Source organism: Mesoplodon densirostris, chromosome 3 (assembly GCF_025265405.1).
Source record: "Mesoplodon densirostris isolate mMesDen1 chromosome 3, mMesDen1 primary haplotype, whole genome shotgun sequence".
Taxonomy (NCBI): Eukaryota; Metazoa; Chordata; class Mammalia; order Artiodactyla; family Ziphiidae; genus Mesoplodon; species Mesoplodon densirostris.
Window position 1 is genome coordinate 143,897,769 of NC_082663.1, and position 25,931 is coordinate 143,923,699.

The 25,931-nt window shown below is 44.6% G+C and overlaps 1 protein-coding gene across 3 annotated transcripts in view; it reads right to left on the minus strand.

Annotated features, from left to right (window-relative positions):
• Positions 1-25,931, minus strand: part of CACNA1A (calcium voltage-gated channel subunit alpha1 A) — a 238,334-nt gene that overhangs the window by 170,406 nt on the left and 41,997 nt on the right. For all 3 annotated transcript variants that reach the window (XM_060092233.1, XM_060092235.1, XM_060092236.1), the window contains exons 2-3: positions 24,320-24,425; positions 21,806-21,945 (exon numbers count right to left, since the gene is read on the minus strand). In XM_060092233.1, the coding sequence (XP_059948216.1) occupies positions 21,806-21,945; positions 24,320-24,425 (246 nt within the window). The remainder of the gene's footprint in view (positions 1-21,805; positions 21,946-24,319; positions 24,426-25,931) is intronic.

A 25,931-nucleotide genomic window follows, 5' to 3' on the forward strand; every position in this document is an offset into this window, starting at 1 on the left:
GAGGAGTCAAATTCATGAGACAGAAAGTAGAATGGGGGTTGCCAGGGACTGGGTGGGGGGGAATGGGGAGTTAGTGTTTAATGGGGACAGAGTTTCAGTTTGGGAAGATGACAAAGTTCGGGGGATGGATGGTGGTGATGGTCGCAAGACACCTCCTTAATGCCACTGAACGGTACACTTAAAAATGGTTAAAATGGGGCTTCCCTGGTGGCGCAGTGGTTGAGAGTCCGCCTGCCGATGCAGGGGACACGGGTTCGTGCCCCGGTCTGGGAGGATCCCACATGCCGCAGAGCGGTTGGGCCCGTGAGCCATGGCTGTTGAGCCTGCGCGTCCGGAGCCTGTGCTCCGCAACGGGAGAGGCCACAACAGTGAGAGGCCCGCATACCGCAAAAAAAATAAATAAATAAAATAAAATTAAAAATTTAAAAAAAATGGTTAAAATGGGATTATCATACTAAGTGAAGTAAGCCTGACAGAGAAAGACAAATATCATATGATACCACATATATGAGGACTCTAAAAAAATGATACAGGGGCTTCCCTGGTGGCGCAGTGGTTGGGGGTCCGCCTGCCGATGCAGGGGACACAGGTTTGTGCCCCGGTCCGGGAAGATCCCACATGCCACGGAGCGGCTGGGCCCGTGAGCCATGGCCACTGAGCCTGCGCGTCTGGAGCCTGTGCTCCGCGACGGAAGAGGCCACAACAGTGAGAGGCCCGCGTACGGCAAAAAAAAAAAAAAAAAAGAGACCAGGATATGGGGTCACGGCCAGAGTAGGACTGTGAAGGTGATGAGAAGCAGGTGGATTTCTGGGTAGATGCTGAAGGAGAAGCCAACAAGATTTGCTAATAGGTTGGATGTAGTGGTTGAGATAAAGAGGAATAGAGAAAGACCCTGAGGTTTGGGGCCCCAGCACCTGGAATGATGAAGCTGCCTTAATTAAGACGGAGAAGATGGCAGATTTGGGCAACAATGATCAGAGTTCTTTTGTCAGAGTCATACTAAGTTCAGTACCTCCTATGTCAGGTGAAGAAGATGGACCCCTAGAGATGTGGAAACTGGCTTGTACACAGCCTTGGATCGGGGCCTGAGTTGGGCTAACGCTGACCTCGATCTGGTTGAGGGGTGCAGGTCAGATCATTGACCTCATTCCTGGGGTCTCATGCACAAGCAGCGGTGCCAACGGCCCCAATTTCAGAGTCACTGTGGGGCACCAATGAGTGGATCTATGCAAAGGGTTTAGACAAGCCCCTGGCGCACAAAACAAGCACACTGTAAATGAGAGCAATTATTATTATCAACAAGAGAACGGTTGCCAGTTGCCGTGTATCCAGCTAAACTCTCTCAGACAGCACTGCATCCACCAGCCACCACCCCTTTGGAGCCAAGTTAAGCAGCGGACGTCTGGAAGCAGGGTCTTTACCTCCCTGATTCCCACATCAGATAATCACCGAATCAAACACCTTCTCTCCGTGTATTGAGTGTGGCTATTAAGAGCTTCGATCCCAGGGTCAAGCTTCCTCATGTAAATCCCAATGCCTCAACTTCCTAGCTGTGTGTCTTGGGTCAAGTCCTCTAGCTTTTCTGAGCCTCGGTCTTCTCATCTATAAAATGGGAATGATGACAGTTCACACCCCATGGGGAGACAGGGGCTGAATGCGCTGATCCTTGTAAAGTCCTTAAAGCAGAGAGCCTGGCCACAGCATGCATTGTATCTGTGCTCACCATTATTACGAATATCTTTATTCACGCTGCAAAATAGGTATAAGCCCCATTCCTCAGATGAGGAAACTGAGGCTCAGAGAGAAAAGAAGGTACACCAGAGGTCAGCAGAGGAGTGGAGGCAAGTGGGCAGCATCCAAATGCCTGGGTCCCTGTCCTGGCCCTTCCCTTCTCTCTTCTCAGGGGGCCCCTCAGCCATTCTGTCCTTGTTTTCCCAGCTGTGAAATGGGGACAATGACAGCACCTACCAAGAGGGATATTCTTGGAGGATTAAATGAGATAATTTACTCCAAGGGTTGAGAACAGCATCGGCCACAATGGTAAATTCTCAATGAATGTCAGTGTTGATTGTAACTGCCGCAGGTCCCACAGCTAGATGCTGGGGAAGCCCACGTCTGTCTAAGTCCAGAATCTGGCTCTTGATCAGTGGGCTTTGCTGTTGAACCTACCGTTTAAAAACATGCTAACCTGGGCTTCCCTGGTGGCGCAGTGGTTGAGTGTCCGCCTGCTGATGCAGGGGACAGGAGTTCATACCCCGGTCCGGGAAGATCCCACATGCCGCGGAGTGGCTGGGCCCGTGAGCCATGGCCGCTGAGCCTACGCGTCCGGAGCCTGTGCTCCGCAACGGGAGAGGCCACAGCAGTGAGAGGCCCGCGTACCACAAAACAAAAAAAACAAAAAAAAAAACATGCTAACCTTTGCCCACTCCTTTAGAAAGGACTAGAGAATGGGAAATTAGGGGCTTTCCCCCAGCCCCCTGTGTCCCCACTGCTCTTGGTGCCCAAGGCTTCCCAGGATTCCCCCCAGGGTGGCACAGCCCCTGGCACAAGGTCAGATTGAGAGGGGAACCTTGGCAGCTCCTGTGTCTCTGTTCCTTCACTCCCACTGCAGAGCACAAGACTAAAATCAAGGATATCCCGTTTTTCCCACTGTCTACCTTTCAGCAACGTCTATGCAAACCTACCAAAAGGCATGGTTTTCTCTACCACCAGCTATTCGTTCATTCATTCATTCACTTATTCTTTCAATAGATGTTTACTAAGCCCCATTCTCAGGTTCTGTACTAGGTTCTGAGTTCAGTCTTTGCCTTCCAGAGGAAGAAGATAGATGATTAACCCAGTAAACAATGGTGAAAGGTTTCACACAGATGCCACCAGATGCCCATAAAGAAGACATCTAAGCTGGCCTCATGGTGGGCATTAGGTGGGGAGGCCAGGAAGGCATTCTGGAGGAAGAAACTATTTATATCAGTAAATATGTACTTCCTTGAACCCCATGAGTGCCCCTCAGCACCGCAGCCCCCTCCCAAGTCTCCTGGACCTCCCCATGAAGGGTCCACACTTGGCACAAAAAAAGGGAGCCTCCTTTCTAATTGGTCAGGGCCCATGCCACTCTGGATGTTAAACACTTTAAGTATCATGTCTGAGTAAGAAGTAACCAGACACAGAGAAGAGAGCATATTGCAGACACAAGCAGTTGCATGTGCAAAGGTCCTGAGGTGAGTGGGCAGGTACTGCTGATATAGGAGGCAGGCGTCCCTTTTCTTATTTTCTCCCTCTAACATGCGATAGTGGACAGAAGGAAGCCTGGCTGTGCAGTGGGGTGGATCTGCATCCAAAATCCTGGCTCCAGGACCTCCTATTTGTGTGACTTTGGACATGTGGCTTTGCCTCTCTGAGTCTAGTTTTCCTCATCTGTGATAATATTCATGGAGCTGAGGGGAGGTTTGAAGGTGATAAGGTATGTAAGGGGCCTGGCACATAGGAAGTGCTCAATTAATGCCAATTTCCTTTCTTTGAGGTTGACCTCCCCCACTGGTCTGGGTTCTCATAAAGCTAGAATTCCAGGAGGGAAGAGAGGTGGGAGTAGCTACAAAAAAGAAGGCAGAAACCAAAAAAAAAAGAGTTGGGGTATGAAAGGGAAGGGATGAACAAAAAGGTTTCCACACAGATGCCCACCAGCCTGGCCTCTGTCCCTCCGAGCTGACAGAATCAGAATGAGGTTTCCATCCAGCTATAATCAGGAGTGAGTGATGTTTAAAAGGAAAAATGAAATCAAAAGCTCCCGTTGACATAGGGAGCTGGGATGCGTGACTGTGAACTATGCCAGTTCAACATGGCAGGCAAGAGACTTCCCTGGTGGTCCAGTGGTAAAGAATCTGTCTTCCAATGCAGGGGATGTGGGATAGATCCCTGGCCGGGGAACTAAGATCCCACAAGCCGTGGGGCAACTAAGCCCACACGCCACAACTACTGAGCTCACGCACCTCAACGAGAGAGCTCGTGCACTTCAGTGAGAGAGCCCATGTGCTGCAAACTACAGAGCCCAAATGCTCTGGAGCCGGCCCGCCACAACTACAGAGCCCACATGCCTTGGCATCTGCACACCGCAACTAGAGAGAGAAAACCTGCACGCCGCACCTAAACAGAAGCTCACGCACTGTAACTAGAGAGAAGCCCGCGTGCCGCCATGAAGAGACGCCGCCAAAAACAAACAAAAAAACAAACGTGGCAGGCAAGAAATCTTTTCTCTTGCTTCAACCACCCACGAGGGCTCAGAACTCAGATATCAAGTCGAGATTTGATAAAAGCGGAAGGAATCTGAGGAGGCTGTGTAATCTTCCTCACCTTTAATTCCTAGGTGGCTGTATGACCAGTCCTGGGCTCTCAGCAGAGCCTTTGTTGGCATTTTCTCTCCTTTTCACTGTGTGAGTGACATGGTAATAATAACACATCATCCCCACTTCTTGCTAAGAGTCAGGAATGGAAAGGAATGGGGCAGATGGCCTCAGAGGATAGGAATTGGGGCCCCAATGGCCCCAATGAATAACTTCTTGGATATACACCCTTTGCAATGTGATGTATTGCTCTCCCACCAAGAGTTGGGGGGTCTATTGCCCCACCCCTTGTATATGGACTAGGCTCACTGCTTGCTTTGGCCAACAGGGGCCAAATTGAGGGTGTCCATTCCTAGGACTAGCCCTCCAGAGACCTGTGTGCTTCCTCTTTCTCCTAGAACCCTGCTTCTTCCTTGTGAACAAGCTCAAGCTATCCTGTTGGAGGACAAGACTATATGGCGCAGAGCACAGTGGTCCCAGCCAAGGCCACCCTAGACCAGCCTACAGCCAGCCAGCACCCAAACAGGAGAGCCACCCAACTGCCCCACAGCTGACCACAGATGCTTGAATGAGCTCAACTGAGACCAGGTAAAGCACACAGCTGAGTCTCACCCAAACTGCCAACCTGCTTCTTCCCTGCCTTGAATGTGGACGTGATGCTAGGAGCTCTAGCAACCATTCCGCAACCATGAGGTAAAGGCCAGGAATATTGCAGAGATGTCAGCCAGTGCCAACCAGTACCCATTCCAGACAGTTTGTCACATGAGAATGAATAAGCCCCTATTTGTTTAAGCCACCATGAGTTGGATTTTCTGTTACATGCCACTGACTGCATTCTAATACATCCTTCAAATGTTTCCCTGTTTCTGGGCTACATAAAACCCCACAAGAGGAATAGAGGACCCACACTTATTCCTTTTTCAGGAGTGAACACATGGTCTGCTGTGCCATCTCCAATGGAGAGGCTACCCTGCTGATGCAATTCTCACCTCCCAGTGAGAGGCCCAGTTTGCTCATTTCTCCCTTCCTGGAACAAATTCTACTCAGTTGTTGCCAGCCAAAGACAGTAAAAAATGTTGCTAACTCATCCCTAATCCTGGGTCCTGGATCCCACCTGGACCCTGTTTGGCTCTTCTGCTTCGAATTTCCGTGCCTTCAATGCACGCTGACCTCTGCTCTTCTCTGCACAGAAATCCTGTGACCCACTAGGCCAGGAAGGAGAGGGAGTGCCTTGTCTCAGGAATATCGATGGAGCCAAAACTCCCCAAAGGACAAGGGTCAGGCTTTCAGCCGCCCTTCATTTATCCCTTCCCTATGGAGCAACTGTTCTCACTTCCTACTTGGGGCCAACAGGGTGAGCCTTAGAGATGAACTGATTCTCCAAATGCTTCACTAGGAAACCTAAGCAGTTGAATGACAATTCACGGCAGAACTAGGTAAGTGTGGCCTGCAAGGCAGATACTGTGGGTGTCATGCCTGTGTCCCACACTTCACTGTGACCATCTATGATTTCCTGGCCACAGAAGCGTGTTCAACCCAAATGTAGGGCAAGCCAGGAGACCCAGAGAGCTCACAGCCCAGAAGGATTCCCCCTCCCAGCTCCCTTACTTCTTTGGTGGGCTAACTCTGAGGGGCATGTTCTTTTTTTTTTTTTTTTTTTTTCTTTTTCTCATTAGGTTTATTGTTAGCAACACTGGTATTATAGTTTGTAACTACTCTATGTATATTGATAAAGTGAAATATAAGTAAATATATAAGGTTTTAGGAACTGTCTTATCTAAAATTCTCCCAGAAGCAGGTCTTGAGACAGAATTCAAGTAAGAGTAGTTGGAAAACACAAATAACACTGTTAAGGAATGGGAAATTAATACAGGGTAAAGAAGGCATCCCCTAAGGGCTGTGCTACTACACCAACTACCACATTAAGCCATTAAAGATTAATTCCATAAGAAAACTCTGAGAATGCATGCAAAATATATACCTCAGAATTGTCCAACACCTGCTTATGAGAGTCACTGATTGAGGGCTGCCCTCCAGGGATTGTGAGTTCATTGGCATTTCCAGTCTGTCATGTGTACAGGCAGCTCTCCACAGTAGCAGGAAAAAGAGCCTTAGTCACAGATACAGATACTAGCAGTTGTAAATGAGCAGGATTTCTGGGGGGCATGTTCTACTTGGCCTCCCAAAGTTCTCCAGAGAGATTAAGCAAGTGCTAGTTGCCCACAGCACAAACTTGTTTGCTAATCCAACATTTTTTCCCGTTTATTTTTCTTTTCTTTTTTTAAAAAATTTTTATTGGAGTATAGTTGACTTACAGTGTTGTGTTAGTTTCAGGTATACAGCAAAGTGAATCAGTTATATATATGTATATACATATATATACACACAGTAAGTCCCCTACATATGAACGAGTTCCATTCCGAGAGTGCGTTCATTAAGTCCAATTTTTTCGTAAGTCCAGCAAAGTTAGCCTAGGTACCCAACTTTTACAGATAACACCAGGCACGTGAACTAACTTATGTGACTGGACATGTGAACACACGTTCGCATCTTTGAAAGTTAGCAACTTGAAGGTTTGTATGCAGGGAGCTTAATGTGTGTGTATGTGTGTGTTTATATGTGTATATATGTGCATATATATATATCCATTCTTTTTCAGATTCTTTTCCCATATAGGTTATTAGGTTATTACAGAGTATTGAGTAGAATTCCCTGTGCTCTACAGTAGGTCCTTATTAGTTACCTATTTTATATATAGTAGTGTGGATATGTTAATCCCAATCTCCTGCCCCCCACGTTTCCCCTTTGGTAACCATACGTTTGATTTTGAGATGTGAGTCTGTTTTACTGGCTGCCTCCTCTTCACTATCTGAGCCCTCTATTCCCCTATCTGTTTCCCGGGATCTCCAAACAAACCACTGGCCCAGGGCTGGTTTAGGTTCTGGGCTGCAAAACCCAGAAACTGACCGGCTGGCTTTGGCATAAAAGGGGTTTTTAGGAAGCTCAGATAAACAACAAGAGGCCCGATGAGGGGGCTTGGAAAATGGGCGGGGACAATGCAGCGAGACCAACCCCATTGCAGCAGGCTACCATGAAGGAATCTAGAGCCATACTTCATGGCTGAGTCACTTCCTCCATTTTCAAATTCTTGGGTGAGGAAGCACAGGACTGGTTGAGTTTAACTCACATGCCCTGACTACCTAGGAGTGGAGAGAGGAAGAATTCTCCTCTTCAACTTTCAACTTGTGAGTATGGGGTCTCATGGTCCAGCAGTATGATACACAAAGGGGGGTTCTCCCCAAATTGGAAGAAGAGGTTGGCATTTGGGTCCCCAACTAATAAGAGCAAATGTTCTCTACAGTTAACTTGCCGGTCTATGGACCTGGGCCTGGAGAAGTAGTAATAATTATTATCATCATTATAATTATAGTTATTAGTCTTACAATAGCTAATATCATTGAGTACCTACTCTCTGCCAGTTTCTAAGTGTTTTACATATATTATCTCATTGAATCCTACCTTATGAGGTAGGTACAATTATTATTCCCATTTCACGTATGAGGAAGCTGAGGTCCAAAGAAGTGCCACATCCCTTTCTCTTTCTTCAGACCATCCATTGGTAAATACCATTCATAAACCCAGTGTACCATGTGTCAGATACTAACTCATTAAACAACTCTACATGGGAGGGAGTATCATTATCCTGTTTTCCAGTTGAAGAAGCTAACATTCAGAGAGGTACAATCACTTGCCCAAGGTCACACAGCTTGTAAACAGTGGAGCTGGGTTTTAAATCTGTTCCAACTCCAAAGTCCATTGTCTTAATCATTGTGTGTGTATACAGGTTGCCCTCTCATTTAGAGTTGCCTGAACAAGAAATAGGTGTGTTGCAGAGCAGTGTTGCAACTTGAAGACTCTACTACCCAATTACCTTTCAGTGTAGGGCTCAGATTTGAAACCATAAGACATATCACTCCCAGGAAGAGGCCAACCAGAGTTGTACCTCAATTTCTGCTGCCCTAGTGGATCTCAAGCGAATTTCCTGTACATCATTGAGTAAAACCATCCCAAATGTACCCTCCACATTTCATGAAAATCTGTCTGGATGTTTTGGTATGATATAACCAGAACTTTATTTATGAAGAGATACATGATAATATGTGATGCCCATTTTCTTCATCTTTCTAAACATGCTCATAATCTTACACTTCTGATGTGAAATTTTGTTAAGGAGAGGAAAAGGCCCAGGAAACTGAGCTATTCCCCAATGAGACCACCTAACCCATCATATCTTCGGCATAGATGGTAGGAAAGACCAAATGTTTCTCTCCTGCCTTTCTTTGCCAAACTTCCTGAATGGGTTAGACTTATTGTTTACTTTTCTTTTCAATCAGAATTCCACTGCCAAGATTTCATGCATCCTCAACTTCCCTACAAACAACCCTCTTTTTCTCCCATTTTCAGGCATACCTCATTTTATTGTTCTGCTTCAGAGATACTGCATTTTTTACAAATTGAAGGTTTGTAGGAACCCTGCATTCAGCAAGTCTATTGGTGCCATTTTTCCAATAGCATTTGCTCACTTCATGAGCAAATTCACATTTTGGTAATTCTCGCAATATTTCAAACTTTTTCATTAATAATAATAATAATTATATATATATAGTACGCGGGCCTCTCACTGTTGTGGCCTCTCCCGTTGCGGAGCACAGGTTCCAGACGCGCAGGCTCAGCGGCCATGGCTCACAGGCCCAGCCGTTCCACAGCATGTGGGATCTTCCCAGACCCGTGCACGAACCCGTGTCCCCTGCATTGGCAGGTGGACTCTCAAGCACTGCACCACCAGGGAAGCCCCATATATATTATTATTAATATATTTGGTGTAGGGATCTGTGATCAGTGATCTCTACAACTCACTAAAGGCTCAAATGATGGTTAGCATGTTTTAGCAATAAAATATTATTAAATTAAGGCACGTACATTTTTTAGATATAATGTATTGCACATTTAATAAACTATAAGATAGTGTAAACATAACTTTTATATGCACTGGGAAACCAAAAAGTTCGTGTGACTCGCTTTATTGTGCTATTCACTTTATTGTGGTGACCTGGAACCGAACCCACAATATCTCTGAGGCATGCCTGTACAAAGCCCCAAAGCCCCAGAGATTTTCTTTTCTCTTCTGTTGCAATCAACATAGCTGACTAAGGCATGTCTCTCTTCCTAACTACCCGTCTACCACACCTTCTGTTTCCTTCTCTGCGCTTCTTTCATCACTGAGGTCCCTAAGTGTGGGTGCCTCTCTGACCCCATGTTCCTGTCTGTTACATCATCATGCCTATAGGGCTCAGTCACTCTCAGATTTAACCAACTTTTTGTGGATGACTCAAATCTGGATAGGCTAGTCAAGCTTTAACTTTATCTACATCTGTCTGCAAAGCAATATTTCTGCTTTAATGTCTTGCAGGGACCTCAACATGACTGAAATAAGTTCTTCCCACTAGAAGTACCCTGTGATCCTGCAATGGCACCACCATTACACCATCCAATAGTCAGTTGATTGTCATGTTCCAGAATGTTCTCTTTCTTGGTGAAATAGACCTGAAATCCATCTTTTCCTTCCTATTTCCATTATCCTAAGTGAGTCCCGAATCATCCCAGACTTAGAATCATCTCCATTCTAGGACTTATTCCATCACAATCAGGAATCTTCCTCCTCTTCCTCCTTTCCCCCCTTTTTTTCCTCCTCCCCCTTCCCCCATCCTCTTGACTATATTTTATTGAGCCCCTACTATGTACTAATTATCCCATCTAATCTTCACCTCAGCCCAATGAGTTATTAATATGAGCCTCATTTAACAGATGAGTAAAACAAGGACTAGGTCGAATAAATCATTTCCCAAAGTCACACATCTTAGTGGCAGAGCCAGGATTTGAACTCACCTCTCCAAACTGATGTTTTATCTTACGTGGGAGAGTTAAGTTATGGTTCTGAAGTCAGTGCACAAGGGAAAAATTGTATATACTCAAAAATGCCCTTGAAAAACTCTTAAATCATCCATAAGGGACAGTACACATGGTTTTGTGTGTTTAAGCCCGGGCAGTAATAGGTGTGTATAATATGTGATATAAAAGAATGAGAGTAGTATGGCGCATGTGACAGACACTGCTAACTATCACAGCCATCTCCTTCTCCCATCTTTCCTACAGGCAGAGCTAGACTCCCATAAAATAGGAAAAAATGTTAGGTATTCATGTTTCTGGTCTTTCCTGAAGCTAGAAATGGTCATGTGACCCAGGTATGGCCAATAAGATGTAGGGGGAAGCCTGCTGGGAACTTATAGGAAAGATTTTTCTTCCTAGATTAAAAAGAGAAAAACCTCCAATGAAAGTTTTCTCTTTCTGCCATTATTTTCCTGATTTTGGATGAGGCTGTGAGAGGAGGAGACGTGACAGCCATTTTGCAAGCTTGAGGCAAGAAAGCATGAAGTAAAAATTCAACACACTGAGGAAGGTGGAGTGGAAGATAGAAGGACATCACTGAGCTAATCCTGGTCCACTGATTTGTGGATTTCTAAGTCAGGTGACAAAAGCCTTTAATGTGAAAGCCCCCTTTCGTTGTCTCTTCTGTTACTTGCAGAAAAAAGCATTCCTAACTGATGTACTGGGATCTATGAAGAACATGTATCATGCTGGTTCCTTGGAAAAAGTTCACTAAATGGAACAACAGGTAGAAATAACCTCACTATTCAATTATTATATTCTTCCTTTTTCTTCTTATATGTGTGCCAATTACATATCAATGATTTTGTGTAAGTTAAATTTGCATAGGATGTGATTCTGCTACACACTTTCTGCTACACAGTTTCTGTTTTGAAAATATCCAGGGCTATTTCCTACCAGTATAAACTCCTCAGTCTAGTTTATGAAGACCTCCCAGTCTTATCCCTTCTGTCCATTCAATCTTATTAATATCCTGTAATCCCTGGAATACCAACATGAAGCAAAAGAAACAGCACCAGCCACATTTTAGTGCCCAGAGCAGGACTTAAGAGTCTTAGGTTTCCTTCCTGCCTCTGTCCCTGATGCCAGAGTTTCATATCTTGAAATTCTGTGGATGGCCTCCAAATATGCCTGTGAGCAGTGAAAACAAAACAACCCATGGCCTGTGTCTCTACAGTACCACCTAAAAAACGACTCCTGAAATCAAAGCTTCTTAGGGCTAAAGGGACTCTTGGGAGTAAAGTATTCAATACTCTTTAGCCCACAATGTTCTCCAAAAGAGGTTTACACGTAGGTGAGTTACACACTTAGAAAATGTACTCCAGCTGCCTGGTTCTGTGTGCAACCACACACAGCAGGCCTGAGAACACACCCCTGCTCAGACCCTTCCCCTTCTGCACAACCTTGTTCATCTTTTGCCACTTTATTAATGCAAAGTAGCTAACAAAGCTGATTTTGAAGGAGTTTTAGTCCATTCAGCGCGATGACACAAAAGATACACCACAACTCCTGGAGTAGGACCAAAACCAAGTGTAGGCATATTCCAGCCCCAGTATATGCAATAGTTAGGGCAACACTCCCAAATGCCCTCCCAAACTGCACCATGTCATCTAGACCAGCTGTCATGCATGAGCACTCAGGCAGAGACTTCTCTGCCTTCAGATCAGTTGTTTTCTCAGTGAAACTTCCCGCAACATTGGTAGGTCATAAGTACCACTGATTCACTCATTCAGTCAAAAACATTTATTGAACACTTACTTACTGTGTGCCAGGCGCTATTCTAGGCACTGAGGAATACAACCTTGGGCAGAAGAAATGAAATCCCTGCCCTCATGGTACTTGACCTAGTGGAGAAGATGGGCAAAAAATAAATAGGTAAAATATCCAGTTTGTCAGAAAGTGCTAAGTGCGTGGAAAAAATCTAAATAGAAGAAAGAGGACAGGAAGCATTGGGAGAGTGTTGAAATTGTAGACAAGGGGTCAGGGGACCCTGGAGTCAAGTCTTGAAGATAAGGGAATGGATGGAGCAGATATTTGGGGAAAGAGCATAACAGGCAGAAGAACCCGAAGTGCAAAGGCCCTGGGTTTTCAAACTTGTCTGAAGTGTTCAAAAAATAGACAGCAGGAGCCTGGTAAAGCTGAAGCCCAGTGAGCGAGGAGGAGGGTAGGGGGTGATGAGGTTGGGAGGTGATGTGGGCAGATTGTGCAGGTAGGTCCTCGTGGGCCATGCTGAGGACTTTGGATTCTCCACCGAGCAAGACAGAAACCACAGGAGGGATGTGAGCAGAAAAGTGATTTGATCTAATTTAGGTGCTAAAAGGATCCTTCTGGCTGCTTGTGATGATAACAGGCTGTGGGAAAGGAGGGCAGAAGCAGAGAGCCCTGGGCAGAGGCTGCTCTAACAAACCAGCCGAGAGATGATGACGGCTCAGCCCAGGGTGGTGGCAGTGGAGTTGGGATAAGTAGTGAATGCATATTAAAGATGGAACCTATAGAATTTGCAGAAGGATTGGCCATGGGGTGTGTGAGAGATGGAGGAGGCATCAAGATTTTTGACCAGAGCTCCTGGAAGGACAGAGCGGCTATTCACTGATAGGCGAAGACAGGGAGGGGCAATATTGGATGATCAGGAGTTTAGCTTTGGACATCTTGAGTGCGAGATGCCGCTGAGCTCCTCCCTCAAAGTGGGTACTTTGAGAGAGGTCCAGGCTGGAGATGTAAGTTTGGGAAACATCAACATAGAAGGAGTACTTAAACCCCTGAGGTTGGATGAGATCACCAAAGGGCTGAATATAACCAGAGAAGTCATGAAAATGGGTTCTTTCTTTTTCCTAAATGACCCCCCCACCAGTTCCCCCTCCCCCCAGTTCTCAGCTTCACCCTTCTACTACACAACCCCGCTAAAGGTGAGGGACTTTTGTCTCTGGGTCAGGCCCAGGTTCTCAGAGAGAGGAGAGATTGTCCAGCTTCTGCAACCTCTGTCACAACACAGCATCTGCAGGTCCTATAGTTCCTCCCTGCATAAATCAAAGCACAGCGACTTTTCAGTTGGCAGCCTCTGCCTTGGCCCCAGGCACCCACTTGCTTCCCGTTCCATTGAGATTTCCTCTGCCCGCCAGGCAGCTACCTCCTGCCTTGGTGAGAAGAGAGAAGTCATTAGCCCTGAAAACTGTAGAAGCAGTGGCCAGATGCCTCTCTAGAGGCAGGCTGGCATTTGTCACAGCAATTCAAGAGGACAAGACCGTGATCAGCCCCCAAACCTGTGGAGAGATAGATGGCAAAGTCTTCTCCAACCACACAGGGAAAATGGCCAAGAAGCTCAGTACAGAACAATATTACCTGGCCATCTGGCCCTCACTCAATCTTTCCCCACCCCAGTCGGGGGCGGAGGGAGAAAGGAGGACAACTTTTGATAATCAAGTGTGCTGGGCGCTGAGCAGGGTGCTGCAATCTCTAACCCATTAGGCTTCTGATGATTGCTGCTTGCATTGATTTGGGATCCTCTGAAAGCAGATCCAAGACAAAGATTCTTGGGAGGTGATCCATGGAGCTACAGGGGGTGAACTAGAAAGCAAAAAGTTGGTAAATGGTGTATAATGAACGGCTTCATTGTGAGCAACTGGGATTCAATCCTGTTGAGGACCCTTTGAGAGGCTGTAGAACACACCTCTGAGTTTTCTCACTGAGCAATGGGAAAACCAGGGTATTTATACACTGACTCCCTTGCTCATTGGTTAAGGGTTGCTCCTGGGGGTGTTCAGTGTCTGTCACGTGGGCTAAACAAATCGCCTTCTCCTGAGATTCTGGAGAAGGCTCTCCAACACATATGCAGAAAGGTGAGAGAACTGGAGGTGCAAAGAGGTGAGCTTGCATAGGAACTGCCCACCACAGTTGCAGGTAAACCCAAAGGTGAGCTGTACAAATAAGGAGTGGGGCACATGCAGCATCAACCACACTCCTCCAAAAGAATCTGTTTTAACTTTCCCTTCAGTTCACCAACTCCCATTTCTGAAGCACTCAGAAAGCTCCAGGGGCTCAGGTCACAGTATCTGCCACACATATATTGCCTTCTTTATTCTCTACCACATCTCTAAGAGGTAGACACTCTCATTACTCTCCTTTTCCAGGTGAGAAAACCAAGATTCAGAGAGATTAACTCACATTCTTGAGTTCATCACTGGTAGAGAGTCCCCTGACTTTGAAACCCAGGTCTTAGCCATCAGTCTATGCCAATCTACCATTTCTGGAAATCTGCCCAATTTTTTTTCCTGCCACAATGGAGCCCAAGATGGGGAAGAAAAGGAAGGATCCCTCTGACTTTCCTGAAAGACTTGACTTTAGGGAAATAGGACTCAAGAAAATGGATTCTGGATCCAGATCTACCTGAGTTCAAATCCTGGATCTACTATTTATGAGGTGGGTGACTCTGGGCAAGTTTTTAAAGTTCTTTGAGCCTCAGTTTCTTCATCTGTGAAATGGCGATAATAATGGTACTTAACTCAGAGGGTTGTAAGAATTGGCTGAGCATATAAACATGTACTGTATATCATGTTATAACTGCCTTGTAAGTTCTAGTTTGTCAATGTTGCCACTGTTGTTAATAACAGGTATTATGTTCATAAGGATACTGGGGTGGATATAGCTCTTTGCCTGAATTTAAGTTGGGCCCAGGGTTATCCTAGATTTAGGGATGTGTTCTAGCACAGCAGTTGAGATCCTGATCTGCCCTTTACTAACTGCAGGACCCTCATCTCTAAAAAAAGGCTTATGCAACTGAAACGTGATAATGCACATGAAATTGTTAATATAGTGCTGGCACACAGTAAGTGCTCAATAAATGATAACAATAACAATCATGGCAGCCAGCATCATTATTATCACTGTCGCTGTTGTTACAAGATGGAGAACCAAGCTCCTGCTGCTAGGAAGTGAGGTGGTTCCTGATGGAACATGGTTCAGCAAATATCATGACAACCAAATGCTCTGAACAATAAAAAGATCAATGCCCTCTCAACGATAAAACTCTCTGAATGGTAAAAAGCATTTGTGCCACAGTGGGGGATCCTTTTGGTACCAAGAGTGACTGATCCTCTGCTTGGGGAGGGGAGGGATTAATGTAAAGAGACATTAAAATAAAACGCAGCTGGCATTTATAGGAGCCGTTCATTGGTCTCATGAGTTAGAATGCTACTTGTGTTTTATTGTTGTTGTTGTTGTTTGGAATGCTGTTTTTATTTGCAGGCAACTCAGAACAGCTGTGCAGGAGGTAAAAGAAAGAGGAGAAGCTGAGGAATGACTACAAGTGCTGTTCAATTAATCGAAAAGGGAAGAGAGTGCGAGCAGTGGGTGACTTTGGCCAAGTCATTTTGACCCTTCTGGTCCTCAGTTTCTTCAACCATCTAAGAAAAAAGGGGGAATTGGAATTACTCTCTGAGGCACCCTATTTCTCTATAAAGGGACCACAGGCTGGGTACTTGGGGGGACAAGAGAAAGAAAGAGAAGGCAAAGTTCTGATGGCAGAAACCAAGGGGTGGCAGTACTTATCTATACCACCCCTACTGCCCCCCAAACTGGGACTCCAAGGCTCCCTGATATGAACATACCTTCTGATTCTGGAATATTCCTGATTATCCACCATCTCAACGTGACCTTGGGCAAATTACTTAGCCTTTCTGTGTCTTAACTCCCTGTGAGTAAAAAGGAGTCGGACTTGCCAGAGTCCACTGAGCCCTTACATTCAATGATGCTATGAAAACAAAGCTAACATCCGTTCCCTGATGGTCCCCAAGTAGTTGGGTCTTTTCCTCATTTCTGTCCTCAACACAAAACTGCCCAAAACCTGAGGTGGTACACAGGACCTTCCAAAAAGGGACCTTTGTTTTTTACAGTCATAAAATGTCAGGGTAGGTAAAGACCCAGAGCTCATCTGCCCTTTGCCTGCCTTATCTGATGTCAGGGTACCTGTCATAGGCTCCTGGACTGTTTGACTATTTCTATCAATGCAATGGTCCCCATCTCCTTAAACAGCTTAGAAAATTCCCCAGAACACTCTGATTATCAAAAGTGTTACCACCTTCCAGTTTAGCAAGCATTTATTTTACTGAGCACCTACTATATGCCAGGTATGGTGCTAAGCCCATGAATAAAAAAAACCAATCATCTTCATTCCTACCCTGGTACTGTTTGCAGCCCCTTTTCTTAACATGTACAAGTGTATTATCTGACCTCTTTGATGTTTACATATATTTGAACATTACAGTAAAAGCTCTGTCATCTCAGAAATATAGCCAAGCTTCTGAAATCTTCCTCTTACACATTTTTAGTTTAATGATCAGAACTTCAAATACAAGGGGAGGTTGCTTTAAAAGGGGTTGATCAATTACAAAGTTAGAATTTCTCTGGGGCCTTGAGCTACACAGAGCACACAAAAATCCATGGGTAAGATCTTTTCTACCAAATGTCACACAAAAGAAGGCCAAAACCTTGGTAATCCATGAAAAATGAATGGTGTTTTAACGCTGCGGTTTGCTTCAAAATGTGAGAACACAATGAGTTAATCAGAAAGTGCACATTCAAGTCATCTTTGTCTCAATGTCAAATTAATACACTTGAGTCCCCTCCCCCAAGAACACGAAATTAAGAGTTTACTGCATTTCCCCACCGCTGACATTGAGCAGAAGGCTAGGTTTGCAGGGCTTTTATTCTTCTCTCCCTGTTTCTAGCTTATAACCCAACAGGAGACTAAACCGCCCCTTGCAGTTTGAAGTAATAACATTTGAGTTATGTGCTTGATTTGAAGGAGATAGAACCACCAGATAGTAAGGAAGAAGGGTTGAGTACTGGAGAAGTAAGAGTAAAACAAGAGAAGGAAATGTGGGGAAAAATAAAGAAGGAAAGGAGAAGAGGTTAAGAAATGAATAGAATCTACAGTAGTGGCTCCTTGTGGCTTTTGACCCCCTGAGACTCTAATGAAAAAACTACAGACCAGAAAAATATACAAACACACAATTTTGGCATGCGATTTCAGAGGGTTCATGGATGTCATTACTTCCAACTCGGAAGCTATCTGTCTCAAATGAAGAATTTCTCCTCTAGAGGCCCAGCAGATATCAGGAAACTAGAAAAGAAAAGGCCACCTTGTTGTAATCAAGGAGCAGATACAAACATCCAAGTAGCAGACTGACTGACCTATTAAATGGTCGCCTTTCAACTTACTGATCACTTATTGAGACTTACTACATGCTCAACAGTATGTGAGCTTTCCTAGGTGTTTCAAGAACCATGTTATAAAAAGCCAGGTTTTCTTTAAAATTTAATTTAATTGTTTTTTATTGGGGTATAGTTGTTTTACAATGTTGTGTTAGTTTCTACTATACCGTGAAGTGGAGTTCCCTGTGCTATAAAGCAGGTTCTCATTAGTTATCTATTTTATGCATAGTAGTGTACATACGTCAATCCCAATCTCCCAGTTCATCTCACCCCTTTCTTCCTCCCTTGGTGTCCATATGTTTGTTCTCTACATCTGTGTCTCTATTCCTGCCTTGCAGACTGGTTCATCTGTACCATTTTTTCTAGATTCCACATATATGCATTAATATACCTTATTTGTTTTTCTCTTTCTGACTTACTTCGCTCTGTATGACAGTCTCTACGTCCATCCACAGCTCTATAAATGAACTAATTTCATTCCTTTTTATGGCTGAGTAATATTCCATTACATATATGTACCACATCTTCTTTATCCATTCATCTGTTGATGGACATTTAGGTTGCTTCCATGACCTGGCTATTGTAAATAGTGCTGCAATGAACACTGGGGTGCATGTGTCTTTAAAAAAACAGGGGTTTTGGGACTTCCCTGGTGGCGCAGTGGTTAAGAATCTGCCTGCCAATGCAAGGGACACGGGTTCGAGCCCTGGTCTGGGAGGATCCCACATGCTGCAGAGCAACTAAGCCAGTGCGCCACAACTACTGAGGCTGTGCTCTAGAACCCAGGAGCCACAACTACTGAGCCCACGTGCCACAACTACTGAAGCCCACACGCCTAGAACCCTGTGCTCTGCAACAAGAGAAGCCCCTGCAATGAGAAGCCTGTGCACCTCAATGAATTGTCCCTGCTCACCACAACTAGAGAAAGCCCATGCGCAGCAACAAAGACCCAATGCAGCCAAAAATTAATTAATTAAAAAAACCCAAAAAAACAAAAAAACAGGGGTTTTTAAGTCTCCTTCCCACCAGCAAGGTCAAGCCAGCTCCTGGCAACAAAAGTCAGCCCCAGGAAGCATAAATTGGTACAAACACTTTGCAGAGCAATTTGGCAATATCTAGTGAAGCTGGGGATACATACAGTACACAACTCAGCAATTCCACTCCTGGGTATATGCCCTAGAGAAATCCACATGCAAGACTGAGGAGACAGCTTGGTTCAAAATAGCACAAAACTGGAAACAACCCAAATGGACAAATACATGGTAGACTATTCATACCACAGAATACCATGCAGCAGTAAAAATGGATGAATGGGAATTATTCTTGTCAATCAGATTGACCTCATGTTGAATGTTAAAGGCAGTTTGTAGAAGAAAACATTTATAGAGAAACTTAAGGCATGCATAACAACACATATATACTTCTTATATACTTATGTAGTCAAAATGTAAAATAGGTACCATATATGTCTTATATTCTTACATAAAAGTGTAAATACACAAATGGAAATGATAAACACAAAATTCAGGAAAGTGTTTCTGGATGGAGAGAGAAAGGAATGGGGCCAGGGAAGGGAATGCAGGGACTTACACTGTATTACAAAGGTTTCATTTTTTAAAAAATTGTTATTGGAGTATAGCTGATTTACAATGTTGTGTTAGTTTCAGGTGTACAGCAAAGTGAGTCAGCTATACATGTACATATATCCACTCTTTTTAAGATTATTTTCCCATATAGGTCATTACAGAGTATAGAGTAGAGTTCCCTGTGCTATATATGAAGGTTTCATTTTGATGGCAGTTTGCCACCTCACCTCCCTGTCCTCACCTCCTCCACTCTTTCCCTCAACCACTCTGCTCCAGGCACGCTGGCCTCCTCACTGTTCATCAAACACACCAGACACAGTTCAGCCTCAGGGCCTTTGCACTTGCTGTTCTCTCTGCCTGGCACTCTCCTCCTTCAGACATCCTCATGGCTTTTTCACTCACCTCCTCTAGGTTTTCATTCAAATATCACCTTCCCAATGCAAGTCTTCCCTGGCTTCTAGCCCTCCTGCCCATAATACATCCCATCCCTTCTCTGTTTTATTTTTTTTCTCTGTAGCCCTCATCAACATCTAACACACTAGATATTTCATTCATTCATGCATTTTGTCTTTCTTCACCACTAGAATGTCAGTTCCACAAGAGGAGGGGCTTTTGTCTGTTTTGTTCACTGCTATGTCCCAGAGCCTGGCACATAGTAGTTGCCCAGTAAATACTCATTGAATGAATATTTGCATACGCAGGCATTTGTTATATTATTCTCTACTTATTTTTGAATGTCTGATTATTATTACTTTTTTTTTTTTTGCAGTATGCGGGCCTCTCACTGTTGTGGCCTCTCCTGTTGGGGAACACAGGCTCCGGACACGCAGGCTCAGCGGCCATGGCTCACGGGCTCAGCTGCTCCGTGGCATGTGGGATCTTCCCGGACTGGGGCACGAATCCGTGTCCCCTGCATCGGCAGGCGGACTCTCAACCACTGCGCCACCAGGGAAGCCCTGATTATTTTTATTATACATTTTTTAAACAACAACAACAAAGTCAACCACTGGGCTCTTGCACAGATGAGTTTCCTAGAGAGTGATAAGTGCCCAATGCCATAATATGTCCCAGGAACCTTCCAAGGTCCCAAGCCAAAGAAGTGTGGGCACAGCAAACAGAACTCCCTCAGTGAACACCCAAGCCTGCTAGAGCTAGCCCACAGTGCTCGCAACAGACCACTCAGATCTGAATGCCTCTAATGAAACAGCCCAATATGATACAGCCCAATATGATGCTTCTGTGAGAAGCAACATTGTTTTGAAACAACAGATATGTTCAAAACGTTAATTGTGAGAGCGCAGCCAACACAGCTTGGGTACTAAGACCCATGACATCTGCCAAGAGAGACAGGACCTGGAGCAGCAACAAACCCTAGAGGAGAAATAGGATCCCGTAGAACAGAACTATGACCACATACAGGAGAACTGTGATCCCATGCAGGAGAACTATGAGGAAGGTCTCCCAATAAACAGGGGTCTTGGAAGAGAAGAAACAGACTTAGCTTGGGAGAGAGGAGTGGGTAAGCAAAGGAGCCAGAAATCATCACAAAATGGTAATGTCTAGACTGGGACCTGATAAAGGGCTTTGGGGTCTGTGACAAAGATTGGCTGGCTATCCACCAAATCCATTTCCGTTTCCTTCTAAGCACAGTCTGATGTTTCCCAGCTTCCCTGCAGCGATGTGTGGGCATGTGACTGAATTTTGGCCAAAGGCATATGAGTGAAAGAGGTTACATGCAGGGTCTCAGCTAGGCCCATACAACCTCCCAAATACCACCATCCATGCTCATTTCTCTTCCACGGTTTGATGCAGACAAGCAGACCTGACCTGTGGGTCAACAATAAGGAACCACAATGTAGCAAGGGCCTGGGTCCCTCAAACACTGTGTGGAGGAAAGAAGCCTGCCAACAAGGAACAGCTGTTTTGGTCTTTCAATGAGTGAGAAATAGACTGCTGTTGTGTTTAAATCATTACTTAGTTTTGGAATTTTTGTTATTGTTGTTATAGCAGCTAGTGTTACCTTATACAGGGTCCTTGGTGGAAAGTGCATACACATTCCCCTTTCAATTATGGTTCATTGTATCAGATCTGAAAACTCCTCAAAACTGCAGTAACTGCACCTTACTTAGACTGGTTTTGTCCATAATCCCATCACAATCTCTTGCACCCAGAAGTCCTCAGAAAACATTTACCAACTTAAAATAAAGGCAAGATATCCCCAAGCAAAGCAAAAGAACCACGCATGCACAACAGTTAAAAACTTGAGTTCTGGAATCACATAATCTCAGGTTCAAATCCCAGCTTCATCACTTACTAGCTGGGTGATCTCAAATAAGGTCCCTCTGTGCTTCAGATTCCTCAACGGTCACATGGGAATATTAATATTTCCTAATTCATTGGATGGTTGTGAGGATTAAATGAGAGAATGCACATAAAGCACTTTGGAAGCAGTCAATTCTAATAAGCTATTATTCTAATTGTAACAGAAAGCATCCGCTCTGATATGCAGCTGAGATGAGGCTGTTGCTGGAAAGAAGGCACATACACATTGAAGAAGAACACGGGGGCTCAGCCTTCCCGAACCCAGCCTGGACCACAACAACCCTTAGGTTTCCAAAGTCCTCGTAATTCAATATAATTCTAAGAAACACAGCACAGGCCACTTACCCTGTTAGCACCACCACGAAGTCCATCACATTCCAACCATTCCTCAAGTAAGAGCCTTTATGGAAGGCAAACCCAAGGGCAATGATTTTAATTCCAGCCTCAAAACAAAAAATTCCAATGAAGTATGGTTCTGTGTCATCCTGGAAGGGAGAAAAGGTAAGGTCAGTGTCTTTAGCTTGGCAGAGGGTGGCATGAACAGGGAACCAGCCCACTCAGATAAGTTCACCCACTTCCCCTCACCTCTCCTGACCTTCCAGCACTCACTGCCCTCCACTGCATCCTGCCTGGAGTTACCCTGTCCAAAGGCTTTTGCAAGAGAAACAGAAACATGGAGAAGACACCTCCTTCTTTCCTTTTGGCCAACTTTACACACTACTTGGCCAAACAGAATTGTTTGTTTGGATGTGAGCTGTTTAGTAGGGCAGCCACATGTGGCTACTTAAATTTAAATGAATTTAAATGAAATAAAATGACATATTCAGTTCTGCAGTCACACTAGCCACATATCCAGTGGCTACCATATTGGACAGTGCAGACGTAGGACATTTCTATCACTGCAGAAAGTTCTACAAGAAAGCACTTGTTTAGAATGTTTTCTTGTTACCTATAACATTCAGGCCCTTGTGCTTGGCCCCTGTGCACTGACCTCAACCCCAAATCTGACATTTGCGATGGTTCTAAGCTGGTATGCACCAGTATAGCTGTTCAGGTTGCTAAAATATTGGAATCAGTGCTTCTGCACTGGCTGGTAAATGGCCAATGTCCCAACTCCCAGCCCCCTGCCAGACCTCCTGCCAGATCTGGCTTCCAGCTGATAGTCTATAGTACTTGGAATTAAGCTATACGCTCCGCTCCATCAGAGCCCCTACATGGATGTTTCCCCATGTGTTATGGCAATGTTTCTCAAGCTTCAATCATTTGCATTCTGCGTTCATGAGTCTTTCCATGCCAGCTTGCCACCAGTACTATTTGTTTACTATTCTTTCTACTTAGCTTGATTGTAAGCAAAAACAAAAAAGTCCTGAAATCATAGTTTTTCTGGGCTAGTTATCTATTTTTAGGATATACATTATAATATGTAACTATTAAAATTTAAAAGCTTTGAGATCATTAATACTTCGTGGAGTTGGAATGAGTGGATTCTAACATCTCTCTCTCCCTACACTTGAGTTATGACAGCTGACTTTGAAATGGTGATGGAAAGGAGAGAGGTCGCCTTCTTGGCAGTGTCAGAATGCCAGGAGGGGAAGCAGGGGGCTGGGGGATGGCTAGGGGCATCAAGAAAGATCTTAGTACTAGTTTACAGCTCTGCAGAGTTTCACCAAATCATCAACTGGATTTTGAATGTCCCTCCAGAGCTCATATTCATATATAGGAAACACTGGGGATAGAAGAACGAGCTAAATGACATCCCAAGCAAGAAACCAGGCAAAAGTCAGAATGTGGGACAATCCTTAGAGCAACTGGACTGGTTTCTGCAGAGTCAATGGCAGGAGGGAAAATAACTGCTTTAGATTAAAAGTCTTAAGCAACATAAAATCTAGACCATGTTTGGGTCTTGGTTCAAATGACCTGTAAAATGCCATTTCTGAAACAATCACAGATATTTGATTAGTGGCTGGGTCTTCGATGATTCCCAGGAACCACTGTTGTGCTGGGTGTAAACACCTCACTGGGGTGATGTAAGAAAGTGCCCATATTTATTTTTTGGCCGTGCCGCACGGCTTGCAGGATCTTAGTTCCCCAACCAGGAATTGAACACAGGTCACAGCAGTGAAAGCACCGAGTCCTAACCACCGGACCTCCAGGGAATTCCCAGAAAGTGCCCATATTTTTAGCAATGCAGACTTAAATATATGGCAGTGAACTGACATTTTGTCTGGGATTTGCCTTAAAATACTTTGGCCAAGAAAGATAAACCAAGGAAATAAAAAGGGACAAAAAATATGAAATGAGGCAAAATCTTGACAGTTGTTGAATCTGAATGATGGACTCATGAGGGGTTCACAGTACTGTTCTCTGTGTATTTGTGCATGGTCAACATTTTTCACAAGAATTTTGTTTTGTTTTTACTTTTAAATTTTTATTTATTTATTTATTTATTTATTTTAATTTTTTTGGGTGCGCCTTGGGGTGTTCAAGATCTTAGTTCCCCGACCAGGGATTGAACCCGAGCCCTGGCAGTGAAAGTGCCGAGTCCTAACCACTGGATGGCTAGGGAATTCCTAAGAATTTTGTTTTGAATGTGACTTTTCATGGACGAGGTGACCACTCTCACCTACCCCCCTCGAGATTGACATGAGGTCTGCTGGGGGGTGAGAGTGGAGGATGGGCAGTGAGGGCATCTCTCTCCCCAGATTATTGTGTTCATGAAATTTAGGCTCCCCAGGTAGGGGGCCCACGATCCGGTTCTTGGTGCCAAGACGGAGAGCCCACTCTGCCCTCGGCTCCCATGGCCACACCAGTTTGCCACCAAAGCAAAGAAGAGACCTCCCCTAGAGAGATTTCACTCACCAGTCGTTCAGACATCGGGGTCTTGTCATCATCAGGTAGGTGTTGCTCCAGGGCGAGGACAATGCAGTTTGCTATGATGGTGGCTAAAATCATATATTCAAAGGGAGTATCACAGAATTAAGGAAAATCTTTCCAGCTTTGTGTAGGTTCAAAGCACAGTTGAGTGGAAGGTACAGAGATATCCCATGTGCCCCTGTCCCCAACATAGGCACAGCCTCCCCTGTTATCAACATACCCCTCCAGAGTGGCACATTTGTTAAAATCGATGAACCTACATGGGCACATCATGATCACCCAAAGTCCATATCTCACATGACGGTTCATTCTTGGTGTTGTACACTCCATGAGCCTGAGCAAACGTTTAATGACATGGATCCACCATTATAGCCTGATACAGAGTAATTTCACTGCCCTGGAAACCTGGCAGATGACTTTGTAAGGAAAATGTGGATATTCTTCCTCTATTTCACCTCCAACCTTCACTGGACAAATATTAGTTCAGCACCTACTGTGTGTCAGGCCCTGTTCTGGGCACTAGGGACACAGCTACCCTTGTGGAGGAGAAGTGAGTAAGTGAGATACCACATTATACAGTATATTAAAAGATGGTGAATGCTATAGAGAGAAAAAGCAGGAAAGGAGACTGGTGGTTGCAATTTAAAATACAATAATCATACCAAATGTAAAAGAGATAGCTAGTGGGAAGCAGCCACATAGCACAGGGAGATCAGCTCAGTGCTTTGTGACCACCTAGAGGGGTGGGATAGGGAGGGTGGGAGAGAGATGCAAGAGGGAGGAGATATGGGGATATATGTATAGGTATACCTGATTCACTTTTGTTACACAGCAGAAACTAACATACCATTGTAAAGCACTTATACTCCAATAAAGATGTTAAGAAAATTATATTCTAAAGCTAAAAAAAATACAGTAATCAGATCTGATATCAAAAGCAAGAGCAACAAAAGAAAAAAATAGATAAATTGGACTTGGCCAAAATTTACAATTCTGTGAGCCAAAGGGCATTGTCAGTAAAGTGAAAAAACAAAAACAAAAGCAAAAAACCAACCAACAGAATGAGAGAAAGTACTTGCAAATTAGATATCTGGTAAGGGTCTGGTAACACAATATACAAAGAACACTTACAACTCAACAACAAAACAATAACCCAATTAAATAATAGGCAAAGGGCTTGAAGAGACATTTCTCCAAAGAGGATTAGGAAAATGCAAATCAAAACCACAATGAGGGCTTCCCTGGTGGCGCAGTGGTTGAGAGTCCGCCTGCCAATGCAGGGGACAAGGGTTCATGTCCCGGTCCGGGAGGATCCCACATGCCGTGGAGTGGGTAGGCCCGTGAGCCATGGCCACTGAGCCTGCGCGTCCGGAGCCTGTGCTCCGCAATGGGAGAGGCCACAACAGTGAGAGGCCCGCGTACCGCAAAAAAAAAAAAAAAAAAAAAAAAACCCACAATGAGATGCCACTTCACATCCACTAGGATGACTAGAATGAAAAAAACAGAAAACAGTAAGTGTTGGTGAGAATGTGAGAAATTGGAACCACTGTACATTGCTGGTGGGAATGTAAAAACAGTGCTGCCACTGAGGAAAATA